Below are 13,727 nucleotides of genomic sequence, written 5' to 3'. Positions count from 1 at the left end.
CGAAAAAAATTGAAATCGGTTCATCCTAGCCTGAGAAAAGGCAGAAAGAGTGTTTTTTTTAACCCTATATTTCTCCTTCTCGTGACATCACAGAAAGAGAAATATAGGGTTAAAAAAAACGTACTTTGTAAATATTACTGTGATGTCACAGTAAAAGACATCACAGTAATATTTACAATTGCAGACACGTAGCGTAGGCCTATGCGCTGACACAGGCATATTCAAAATGTTAGTGTGCTGCAGTGTAAGTGTAATTTCTCATATACTGTAAAGGTGTGTACCGCAGTGAGCAGTGACTGTCTGACAACTTAATGAGAAACAACACTTGTTACTGATGCAGTGTTGATCCAGCTGCATGGTGATTTAGGAGATGTGTGGTGCTGCTGATCAATGCTCGCTACAACAGACTATCGTGTTAATAATTGTCCAGTTTCATGAATGTACAAATAACACAAAATTAATATATCAAAACTTAAAGAGATCATGAATGAATGAAGCAGCAATGAATGTAAAAATCTCAATCTCACTCTTGCTTTATTTGACTCACATCTTATTCATACCTAGTGCCATGTAAACCTTTCCATTGTTGCCCTTTACCGACATTGCATTCATTCATTATCTGCCTTCTGTTGACCTAAATAAGATTTGAACTTTCAAAGAACTCAACAAACAGCCAAATTTGAAAGCACAATTAGTGCAGAGCATATACTTTATAAAGTAAAGTATGATAGGCACTGAAAGAAACTCCAGTTAAAGCAGATCAGTGAAATTATAACAATTCATTTGTTTGTTTTACTCAAATAATTTCCAAATGATCTGTCATGTATAAAGAACATAAATTAGAATGCATTAACAGCAGTGAGATCATACAACAGTACTTTGACACCTTTATATAAGAAATGAAACTCGCTGTGCATACATCTCAGCACATATGCTATTGCAATAGGTGAAATAAATGCAACCCAATCAGAAAAACAGCGTGGGTGAAAGCCACGGTAAATTTCCTCTGCTCTAGCTGTTGGACCACTTCCGATGTGACTACGTGAATTTAGTTTTTATACTTAATGCCAAGTCCTCTGATGTGATGCAGAGTCTCTGATCTGTGTTGTGATGAGCAGTTGTAGTCTGACCACAAAGGGCGCGCATATCTCTTCAGTATTGTCTTTATTTCTGCAGAGACACAATTGCCTCAAGCAAGATGCGAAAAGGCTTTATTTTTCTACTGATGTTTTGGAACTCTTTCACTTTTGCCCCAGGAAACAGTAAGTAACTGACTATATCATTGATATAACAATGTAAAATACAAGTGTTTGAAGTTCTTATTGTCTGCCAATGCTTTTCATATTTTACATTTTCAAGCTACTATTGGTGTATAACGGACATTTTTTGTTTTAGCAGCAACAACTCATCTTCATTTCTTCTTGGGATGTCAAGTTGTGATACCTTGTCAACATGACAGCAGTGTTTCAAACTCTTTCAAGTGGTTTTACAAGAATGATCAACATAGTGATAAAACACAGATTTTTTCGGAAGATACGGCTGGAGTACAACTCAGGAATCAGAAACTCTTTAAAACCAGAATGACGGTTCTGGGTGATCGTTCCTTGGTCATTAATTTGTTTAAAGAGAATGATCAAGGCCTTTACTGGTGTCAAAATTGTTTTCAAGACTCTTGTCAGCCTGAACAGTCTACAGTCATCAGTGTGAAAAAAGGTACCCAAGTTCCCAACTGTTTTGATTACTAAATTCTATACAATTGCTAAAGCCCAGCTTCTTTTCAAATATACTGTATACTTTTTTTTTCAGGAATTCTAAAAGAAACTAATGAGACTTTCTACGTTGCTGAAGGCAGCAATTTTACCAAAGCCTGTCCGGGTAAATGGACTAACTTAAAATGGACTTATGAAGCATGTAAATTCAGTGCACACAGGAATTCGGCACAAGGAACAGAATTTTCGACTTCCAACAAGCTTGTACACATTGCATCTGTCAAAAGAGCAGATGCGGGGAAATATACTTGCTGGGCCATTGGATGTGACGGACACACGCAGAAGCTACTCACTATCAACTTGTGTGTAACTACAGGTTAGAAAATAACAAACATGCACAATGCCTTATGTCAAATTGAAATGGCTTAACATTAAATCTTTTTTGCCTTATTACAGTACGCCACAGTGAGGATGCACCTGTTTCTTGTGCTGTGATGTGCGACATGGAAACAAGTCATATCAAAACAAACAGCACATCACATGTCAAGACAGGCACAAGGACAGTATCAGAGCTTGTAGATCCATATGGGTCAATAAATTCCAGTAACGTTCACAACACTCCGGGACAGTCAAACGCTTTTAACAAAACAACAGGTGAGTGTTTTTGCCGAATCTCTCTTTATGAAACTTATGAGGAAAATTAAAGGACTATCGGTATTTGATTCTAGAATTGTACCCACCTACAGAGCCTGCATATCTGTCTCCAGTTGTTTATGGATCAACAGTAGCCATTACATGTCTTATTTTAATGGCACTTTTGATTTGCTGCCTCAGACCAAGATTACGGGCAGGTAGGATATGCAGCTTATTGTTTTGCTGAACTTTTCTCTTTTTTGCTTGTTGAGTCGTCTACTGCCTTTAGATGTGTGACATTCGGCTAGGCAAGTTTATGTGTTCCTACTGATTGTGTTTCTATCTCTCCAAAGCATTTCCTCTGCAACTTAGTTGCTGTGGTTTGCCTGCAACGGTGAGTGTTGTATGATAATGATGGTGATGGTGATGATGCTATATTACCTTCTACCATTCTCCAATAAGTCAGCGTGTGTTGCCTCATTCAGGTGATGAAATGTCTTACTTCTTACTGCAGGTGGAAGAGGAGACTTCAGTGGTTTACTCATCCATCATCTTTCAGCGCACTGCTAAGACTACAAACTGTCCAACGACCAACACTGAATGTTTGTACAGTGAAATAAAAATATAGAGAAAGGTCTCAAATAATCATTTCACATAACTGCCGCTATTATATACAATATATCTAGTTCCTACTCACTGTCATTTAATGAAGTGGTTGATTCCTAAAAACAACAACAATTGTGTTTCATGCGAAAAAGTGTTTGTGACTTCACCCACATGGATCTGCAGTGATATTTTGAAGCAGTGGTTATTTTTTGATACGGAAGTTTTCTAACTAAGTGTATTGAATTTTCGACACAATAAAACCCGTTCAAACACAGGAGGATATTGCCATTACATAATGTCTTGCCCAAATTGATTGATGCTTTATGTAAAAATCATATTGCTTGTGTCTGCTGCCTGAACAAGCTGATTAAGTATACAAAGGGAGAAAGTATACTGATAACCACTTGAGAATATTTGAGAATTGACATTGCTAGTCACAGAGAAATATAGAACCATTTTAATTTGCTATACGTTTATTTGGCAGCAATAGTTACTTTGCAAATTAGGCCTGGATTAAACTCATCCACTGTATGTCAAAAAGGTGGATAATATATAACACTTATATTTAAAAAAAATATTTCAATTGTATTTCTATTTCTGAATTTATAGCAAAATACTCTACTTTTTGCCCCATTAGCCATAGACAGTACGATAGTTACTTGTCAGAATTTAAATAAAAAACATAAGATAATTTTAATACAATAAGATTTTTTTAAATCATCTCCACTTGTGACCAGCTATAAAAAGTATGGCTTGCATGAACTAATCAGTAATCAGCAGTTATAATAAAACAAAAAATAGATACATAATAGTTACATTTTATAAAGGGTAGATTTATTTCTGAAAATGACCTGTACTTGTAGGAATGGTTTCAGATGCAGTAGTTTTACTATAGTTATTGTAACATGATAAAGTATTTTTTCACAGGATAAAGAAGCCTATTATTTTATGTATCATAATTGTCGCGCAATTAAAAAGTGATAACGTTTCAAATAGTGGGCTACATTTTAGTGGCAGTAGGATACATTTAGCTTACTACTTGAGGAACATTTTGTAGGTGGGACTTTCTCTGAGTGGGGTATTTTATAGTGATGGCGAGATGAAGCTTTTTGAAGCTTTGAAGCCTTAAAACCAAAAGGTTCACAAAACTGTTAATTTCTCGAGGCTTCATTTGAACCGATTTGAACACAATACAACCCCCCCTGCTGGTCAAACAGTGTTAAATAGCCAGATAATTCTATCAATTTGTAATACACTCAATACTGTCCTGCAACAGTGCAGCCATGGGAATGAGTGACTGACAAGTAAATAAATCAATACATCTTAATAAATGCATTTCATGTATTGTTCATGTATTAATTCATATCAATTAAATACAACTTATTTTTTGTTTGGTGTATTATTATGGGTATGAATGAAACATGGTAATACATATAAATCTAACAAATCTATCAATAAATATGTGTGGTAGATTTGAATGGTATTCATCAAGAGTTGCTGAGCAGATAGACTCTAAAGGTTGAGGTCAGATCCCTAGATGGACGTGTGTTTGACTTGGTGTTGCACAAGTAATGAAACGATATGTCTATTTGCAGATATTAAGACACGATACCCCACACACACAGATATAAACGGGTCCTGTAACTAGCAACTTCAGTGCCATTGCGGCCTCAGCCTGCTGCTACTATGCTACTATGAAATCCTATGTCTGATGTCTGATGGAAATCTCCTGAAATAAACCTCTCTGAAACACAATGTTGATTGTCCAGGCCTCACCCTTTGTCTTGGTCGCCACGGGGGATTCGGCCACCACATATGTTTTGTCAAACTTTGAATTACTCATAATGACAGGAATAATTATTTTCAAACTCGGAAACAACTTCTCCTGCTTTGGAGAACACATTGTGTAGGTGGGACTTTCTCTGAGTGAGGTATTTTAAACTAGTAGCCTATAGTCATAGACTGATCATGAGACCATAGATAGTGGATGAGACTGTACATATAAAAAGGCTTCACTTTTTCCGTGACTTGCTAGGTAGGAAAACGAATGCATCCAGTAGGTGGCTGTAATGCGCTTCGAAGTTGAATGCAAACCACATCGGAAAAAAGTACAGAGGGAGAGAAGAAGGATGCTTTTCATTCTGTTTTCATTCAATGTTACCGGTTCTGTTTCTTCATTCTCTAAACCTAACAGGGAAGTTTGTAATTTGTTTTCTTATTTAAGTTTTTGTTGTCACATGAATATATGTTTTTCGTCGCATTCAAGTAACTTAAAGTTGGAACAGTTAGCACGGTGACTCGTGTAGCACACTAGCTTAGCTTACATTGTTTAGGGCCTACCGGATCCTCGGTGTGCACTACGGATGCTCTTCCGAGGACGAACACACCAACAGCCACCCTTTTTACTCTACCGACTGAACAGCCGCATTTCGTCGTTCTTTCTTCAGGTAATGAAGCAACACTACTGTTGTGCTACGTAGTCAGCATTGACTCCTATCTAAATGAGTTAACCAGCTAGTTAGCTGTGTGTAGCTAGAACTGGTTCTCGACTGGAACATTTAAATTAACGGACAAATGAATATGGTGCACACGCGCCACTGATGCATGCACCTGTCTGTATTTCACTCCTTCAGATTAAGAGACAACGTACTGCCTGATAAAAGATGGAAGCTCCTCCAGTTACAGTGATGCCTGTTACCGTGGGCACAATCAATATGATGGAGTACTTGCTGCAAGGTAAACTCATAAATATACACAACTGAAGACAGAATTAAACAAATGATGCCTAATACATTATACTATTAACTATCCATAAGTGTTTAACATAGACTGTATGACTGAATGATACAAATAAAGTTGCGCACCTATGTTCCCAGGGTCCTATGTTCAACTATACTATATACTATTAATATTAATTAAGTCTTCAATCTAACTCCCCTTAACCTGTAGAAATGCTGAGTTATGCTATTTGGTGTACAGAAAAGCGACACATTAAAAGAAAAAACATAAGGATGATGGGTCTTAATGAGTTGTTGGTACACAAGGAACTCCATCAGTGCTTTAATCATACATTTTCTGGAGCCTAGTGTTTGGCTGTACACCATTCTTTCAAAATAAGTTTTCTCCTTTTTGAGGAAGGTAGGCTGTCTTATGTAATTCCAAAATCTTCAAAAAAGTCTTCCCTTATTATTATGAACCAGGTGAAGATGTTAAAAATTCACAAATATGCATTATAAATGATCATTTCCACAAACCAATAATTTTCATTCAATATCAATAGCTGTTTGAAACAGTTTAACCAAAAACTGGCTATTAGAACCCCCTTTTTTTTTTAAAGATATTGTTTGGCATTTTTATGCTTTATTGACAGTGTAGAGACAGAGTGAAATGGGGCAGAGAGGGGAGTGACATGTAGAGAACGACCACGGGCTGGAATCGAACCCGGGTCCGCTGCTGGCCGAGGCCCATGGGGGGGGGGGGACGCCCTACCAACTGAGCTAAGGGCGCCCCCTTAGAACTCCTTTTGAAAGTACGATTTATTGCAGAGCAGTTATATTACAATCTTGTATTAGACTGCAGTTTTGCTGGCATTGCGCTGGTGACAACGGTTCTTTAACCTTGACTAAAGCAAAAGAACATCTGCAATGTTTGTGACAAAAGTCTATTTCCTTTTGGTCCAAGTCTCTCTGTGTATATAATAATGCATCTGTTTCTCAACCCTCTCCTGATTCAGGCAGTGTGTTAGACCAGGCTCTGGAAAGTCTCTTGCATCGACTCCGAGGTCTGTGTGACAACATGGAACCCGAGACCTTTACAGATCATGAACTGGTTTATCTTCTGAAAGGCCAACAAGGAAACCCTTTCATCCTGCGTGCCCGGCGCTCTCTTTCCCATCCCACGTCTCCATGGCACCTACGCTACCTAGGCCAGCCCGAAGTGGGAGACAAGAGTCGCCATGCCCTGGTGCGCAACTGTGTGGACGTGGCTGCCTCTCACAGCTTGCCGGAGTTCCTCAATGAGATGGGCTTTCGCATGGACCATGAGTTTGTGGCCAACGGGCACATATTCCGCAAAGGCGCTATGAAAATCGTGGTAAGCAAGCTGTCACGCATCCTGGTACCGGGGAACACTGAGAACACAGAGCGTCTATCACTTTCATACCTGGTGGAGCTGAGTGTGTTGGCTCCGGCCGGTCAGGACACTATGTCGGAGGACATGCGCAGCTTCTCAGAGCAACTCAAACCCCTTGTTCACCTGGAGAAGATTGACCCCAGCAAACAGAGACATTAAAATGGCAACACAAAGATGCTCAAGTCATCTCTGACAATGGACAATTTACACCTTCCTTTTTTTTTATACAATGTTTACATTTGACCTAAGATTAAATACAGTGCAACTTTGACTTAACAATTACACTTCTGGTAATTTTTTTAAAATGTGAACTGTAAAAATTACTCTACAAGGTATAACTGCATTACATTGGTTTTCACTGAAGCGTGGACACAGAAGCTTTATTGGTTCAACTTATTGCTAGATTTTACATTCATAGTAGATCCACAAGGTTTGCCATGTTCACTATGGTCGGGTGTTTGGGAATACATCGAAGAAACGTAAGGGGCCAGTGCCTGCTTTAAGTGTAAATCTATTAAAAAGAACACCTTCCAGACCAGTGATTTGTCATATTATTAGTTAATATTTACAATATGACATAGTTCTTAGGGTGGCTATTTGAATTTTCTTTTCTTTCATTGGTTTAACATTACATAACATGACATTAAATTCATTCGTCTGACCTTTATCCAAAGCGACTTAGAATAAGTCCATTCAACTGTGTGGATGGATACAATGCAATAATTGTAAGAATCAAGCACGTTAACTTATTTCAATATACCCAACTGCTCCAAGTGCTACATTTTGAAATGATAAGATAAATACATATATGTATGTTATACTATTATGGGCTAAAGTGCCCATAATTATCTCTTACTTTGATAATCACCTATAAAGAACAAGTTTTTATATCAGTTTATATTATATTAGTTCATTTTAGCGACTGCTCCCAGCGTAATATTACACAAAGGCCTGTTTATATGTATTATAAATCTCCTTATCTGTTTATTCTATAGCTTTATATGAACATATTTTATTCCACTAGGGGTCTCTCTTGAGCTTAATTTGAAGTGCCGTCTTGCTAGCTCTATTCTACCTCAGATCATCTACAGGAGCTGTGGTTGCCATGGAAATAATTAGCTGTGAGATCTGCACATCACCCCCCCCCCCCCCCCACACACACACACACACACACTCTAATTAGCTTTTTCAATTGCTTAATGATACATAGACCTGTGAAAGCTTTTCTTTCTTCCCCTCAACAAAAGCATTGATTTTCCCTCTCTTCCCCTCTAATTTCTACTGTTAACCCATTAGTGCCTCTTTCATGGGAACTTGAGCTGGGACTATTACACATGAAAGCACTACATCTGCCTCAGGTTCCTCACTCTTAATGCTGAATTTTCAAAATGTCCTGTATGCTAGTGTGTAAACATTATAGCCAATCTGCTGAGACCAAAGTAACTAATGCACATCCCGTCAGTTATGATAATAATGTGGACAATACGACGACACGAGTGCGTCTAATAATAACCCTTACAGGAAGATGTGTGCAGGGGTTGCGATGTAAAGGCACCGTGTGCATGTCTGAAGGGAGAGCTGGAGGGCAGATGGCTGTCGCTACATGTTGACCTACCTGCTCATCAAGCCTGATCAGGACAAGCCCACTGAGGTGGAAAGGTGAGATGACATTGCTTCCACATGCATTTGGTGCACCTTGAAAACCACCTTTGGAACAATTGAATATGATGTAGAATATATTGTTTAGGGATTATTTTAATATGTCTGGAAGGAAAATCACATAAATTCAACCTTATTTCATCATTTGATTTTTTGGAACACAAATTTGCCCGTCAACGAGACTGGATTATCAGATGGAGACAGTTTTATGTTCCAAGAACCAGAAGCTGCCTTCTGGCCCTTAGGACTAAAGCATGATGTTTCAGCTCTGAGTGAATTATATATTAAAGAGGCAGATGCCTCTTTGCCGAAGGCTTTATATGTCCAACATGGATACACTGCAGTCTGCTGGCTTTCTTCCACTTAAACTTGTGTTTAGCACAGTGCTCTTTGGTGATGAGCTGGACTCCCAGTGCACCTCCACTCTGCCTCGCCTGGAGAACAGAGGCCTAGCTAGGCTAATCAGTATCTTGGCATCAGGCCTGCTCTGCTATTGTGGATGTAGCCAACCACTGACTTCCACAAGTGAGGGATTTAACTTTGTGCCGCAGGCAAACTACGCATGGTTTACAATATGAACAATCCTAGAAAAGTCTGCTTGCAAGCTGAACTGCAACAAAACTGCAAGTTTTTTCTATATTCTTTGGTTAATTTGTCTTTTATTTTGTAAACTGGAAAATGTGGACATTTTATATTGCCAATTGCATGCTGTTTTGTTGCATTAACTACTTTCCAAAACCTGTTGGTGTGGACTTGGAGTCAAGGTGTTTAATTTAAAATTATATAAATGACAAAAGCAGCACATCCTCACATTTGAGAAGCTGCAACCAGCAAATGTTACGTTTCTTATTTGAGTTTTTATTGGTATTATACCGAATTATTAATTGATTTTGCTGTAGACACCTTTTGATAGCTTGTATGTTGTATACACTCATACATTGAGTCGGAGGGCACATTTTATCAACAAAGCTACACTGTGTACTCGTCCCCACTGTCTTCAAGCATCTTTGACAGCATCAGTGTATTATAATACAATTATGCTTGCTACAGTTTTGGGTATGAGAGCAGTGCACACTGATTTTCCTACTTGGACCTGTTCAGTATAATTAATTGGCAAAGGCAGATCGTGTATACTTAATCATGTTTTGTAAGACCTCTAAAATGGGGATTGAAGCCATTACCTGCACATGCCTTTACTTTCCGTTCCACAACACAGTGGTAATTAAAACTCTTGGCAACAATTGTCTTTGCTGCCTCTGAACATATTGTTCATAGTTGGCAGGGCGGATGCCAAGATGCCACAGAAAGCTGGCTCTTGGTTGGGGCAGGAAGTCTTTAAGTCAGCCTACTTTGGGCCAATGCCACAAACGGGTGAAAGACAGCATTGCCTCCTCAGGAAAGTTTCCAATACTTCTCTCCTTCATGTGTCATTGGGAGCCCACATGCTCGTTAGACTGTGTGGGCTGTTTGCTGAGAGGGGAGGAGAGACAGGGATGGTGTTTTCCCAGACAAGCATCGATCTCCCAAGGGGTGTTCTTGTGGCTTCTCCAGCTTCCTCTCGTCCTCATCCCAGCAGGCAGGGGCGCGGGGATAAGTTGCGTAACATCACAAGGTTTGCGGGGGGACGTCTAAAGTGGCAAGGCCAAGGAAATAAGGACGGGCCTGTCAGATAGGGGGCGGGGAAAAAACGTGTCCCTGTGCATATGTGAATTAAATTCCAGAGAACCTTTTCAGGGTGCAAATTGACAAGCACAAAGCTCTGCCTTGTTGTTGATGTGGTGCTCTGCCTTGCTTGTGGCTGGCTGAAGTGATTACTGCTGTGCAGAACGTGCTGTTCCGGGATCAGCCACTCAGAGCCTGAAGCTAGCCACGCTGCCTCTGGAATGTCTGGTATGGGGACAGTGTAGCAGTTAGCCTGGAAGGGACCAAACACATACTTAGGTTTTAAACTTGTGCTGCCTGGGCCCCCCACCTCTCTGTCTGTCTGAGTCGTCGCCTCTTCCTCCGTCTCTTGTTTCTCTGAAGATCCGGTCATGCTATAATATGGGTATATATTGGTATAATTCTTACTCGTATCTAGGTGGCCAATAGGTTATGATAGACAATTTGTAAAGGTGCAACAGAGGCACTGAATAATTATCTCACTCTTCTTAACCATTAGCAACATGTCATTTTAACCCTCTGATCTGATCCCACTGATGTTCAGCATTACAAGTCATTCCATGACACACCATGACGCATCCTCCCGCATTTAGAAGCATGCTATTTTTGACACAAATGTCTCAACATTTGTCATGTCTGAGTGGACACAGTGTGGCAATTATGTGCAACTTTTAAACACAGCTTCAGTCCATGCACACAAAGCACGCACAGGGGCGGGTTCTTTCAACAAATATCAGCCACCTTGCTTCACAGTTGATGGCGCTCATGAACTGTGCATGTGTAACTCTTACATTTTACCTTGAATGTGTTGAGAAGTTTTTGGATCTTTTGGTCCCAGTCTCTATAGATGTATGCTTCCATGTTGTGGGACAATGTATTATTCAGCTGTTGAATATTTTGACTGCATTGCCTTAATAGCAACATGCCCTCATGGGTCATATTGATTATACCCATGGGTGGTCAAACTGCTTGCCTATTACTTTGAAATTTTATCAGAAATTGGTGTTTGTGTGTGTGTGTGTGTGTGTGTGTGTAGAAGTAGGAATGCCTGCACAAGCCCATGAATAAGTAATATTGTCCCCACCACAGCAACATTACAGGTGTGAATGTGCATATAAATGTGAAGCGGACTGTTGCTGTAAACTGGCTTGTGTGAGCTCAACAAATCTTATTCTGAATGTAAAAGGCTAACGAAGGTTGCAGTGTGTATGAGGCTACAAATCCCAATATTTAATTTTGTAATTAAATCATTAAATTATAGCACTAAAGGGGGGAAATTACCAGCCAATGGGATTCGAGCACCTGTGAATGTGTGCCCGCCCTGCTGTCAGATTTTGGAAAAGGAGAGGGTGGGCGGAATCCCCCCTCGGTCAATTCATTAGAATTACGCAAACGGGTCTGACCAGGGCTGTTTCTGCAGAGACTCGGTTGAAAGCGATGCGAGGTGACAATATTCATGTGTTTTTAAGTATTTTCTTTTTGGTTCAAGTGTGTGGGTCAGTAATTTCTATTTGTATTATCTTTATTTGGACCTCTGAAAAGCCCCATTTCACCTCACTCCTCCCGGATTAAAATATAGGGTTACCTAATCTCTCCTAATCTGAACTAAATCTGTTTAATCGTCATAGGAAATTACACTCACTGAGGTATGGCCCGCAGATAATCAAGCAGAGGTGAAATCTCTTGCGCGCCGTGAGCTCTCTCTCCCCTGGAGGGCATTTGGACGCTGCACACGTTGCACATGGACAATTTGTTACGTACACAGACGGCTCAGACACTGTATTTTTAGTTGACACAAGCCCTTGTTATGAATGTGTCGAAATCCCCCCCTTATGTAGTTTCCACATAGTCTTGTTTCTTTTATAATATGTTTTATTTAATAGGCTATTACTATTATTTTTAATCGTGGCTGGACTAGGAGGCTTTCATACAAAGCGCCATGTTATACGCTCATCATTATGAGTTTTAATTAAGAATGTTGGGGCTTTCTCCGCCCCCTGTTCATATCAGAAACGATGGATAGGCTACAGAGAGAGAGAGAGGGGAAAAGAGAGAAAGAGGGAAAGAGAGATAGAGAGGGATTGGGGCGAGCAAAAACAGAAGGAGAGAGTTCGGGATTTCGCTGTAATCATGTTCGGAGAGTATTGATTTCGTGAGCGCACTCCAATTGGCAGCATCTCCACTAGAGCGCCGGCCGCGTCATCCTCGGTTCACATCGACGGAACGAGTTGTAAGCAAATGAGAACATGTGTGGGATCTGAGAGTGAGAATAGGCAGAGGGGGGATAGAGAGGGGAGAAAGAGGAGAAGTGATAAACGCTACAGTTGTATCAACCTGACAAGTGGATACGACACTTGATTGCTGGACTATTTTTCCTCTCCTTTCCTTATATATATTTTCTTTCCAGACTGGGAATTTATCGATTCGTCACATGCGCACGCCTCTTCATTATAATTGCAGACAGTTGGGTGCTGTTCAGGCTGAATGGACTTGAATGTGCCGCTGCCAGCTTAATCCGTGCAGACTGGAAGATTTAATAATTCACGGTAATCACGCATTATCGCCTCAGTGGATGCTCTCTACACAGCCCTGGTGATTTTTTCCCCTCCCTCTCTCTCTCTTTGCCCATTCTTCCCGTTGTCTTCTGGAGGATTTATCGACGGCTCCTTATCTGAAATATCATCTGTTGCTGCAACTGGGCTGAGAGAAGCCCCCACGACATGGCACTCTCTCGCACACGCGTTTGAGATAGACTGTCTTCTAGCTGATGTGGACTGTTGAATAAGAAGCTCTTTTTTTAATCACCATTTGATATTTTACTCCAGGAAAAAATGGACGAAAAATTATTATTACTTTTATTACTTCTCTTATCTCTCCACGTGAGGCTGTGATTTTGCTCGTAGATTCATCATGATCCGTCTACTCAGTCCAATCGCTTCTTATTGATTCAGACTGTGAGCTTAATAGCAGCAATACAACAAGGCGAATTTCAACGTGAATTTCATTGTAGACAGACAGCGGGATTCGGGGATCGTGGAGGCATTTCCCGCCCTCGGCTCTCCCTTTTTTTAATTTATTTTTTTCAAATTCCATTTATTCCAACTGAAGGGTAAATGTTGATGATGGAGGACGACGAATTAGACGCTCATCAGGTTGATTCGGATTTCGAGCCGCAAAGCCGGCCTCGGTCGTGCACCTGGCCGCTGCCTTGCCCAGAGGATTTCCCCGGTGGTGGACACGAGGTCAGCGGGGGTCTCCTGGCACTGGCCAACATCAAAGTGGAACCGGAGGATGTCCCGGCTTGCAGAGCGCGGCTCGTCGTGGGCG

At 40.4% G+C, this 13,727-nt stretch overlaps 2 protein-coding genes across 2 annotated transcripts in view; both read left to right on the top strand.

The window, feature by feature from the left end:
* Nucleotides 1–5,067: 5,067 nt before the first annotated feature.
* Nucleotides 5,068–7,452, top strand: med18 (mediator of RNA polymerase II transcription, subunit 18 homolog (yeast)). The gene is made up of 3 exons (XM_080039190.1): nt 5,068–5,395; nt 5,582–5,684; nt 6,682–7,452. The coding sequence occupies exons 2-3, from the start codon at nt 5,612–5,614 to the stop codon at nt 7,236–7,238; spliced, it is 630 nt and encodes a 209-aa protein (XP_079895316.1). The 5' UTR covers nt 5,068–5,395; nt 5,582–5,611; the 3' UTR covers nt 7,239–7,452.
* A 6,029-nt stretch (nt 7,453–13,481) lies between these two features.
* Nucleotides 13,482–13,727, top strand: part of LOC307259982 (forkhead box protein O6-like) — a gene marked incomplete at its 3' end in the record, with an annotated part of 28,307 nt that continues 28,061 nt past the window's right edge. The window contains exon 1 of the mRNA XM_080040079.1: nt 13,482–13,727. This exon is cut by the window's right edge and continues 287 nt beyond it. Within this exon, the coding sequence (XP_079896205.1) occupies nt 13,514–13,727 (214 nt within the window). The 5' untranslated portion in view covers nt 13,482–13,513.

This window comes from Ammodytes marinus, assembly GCF_949987685.1.
Source record: "Ammodytes marinus genome assembly, chromosome: 13".
Taxonomy (NCBI): Eukaryota; Metazoa; Chordata; class Actinopteri; order Uranoscopiformes; family Ammodytidae; genus Ammodytes; species Ammodytes marinus.
Note: the sequence above shows the minus strand (reverse complement) of the source record. Positions and strands in the feature narration are given on the sequence as shown.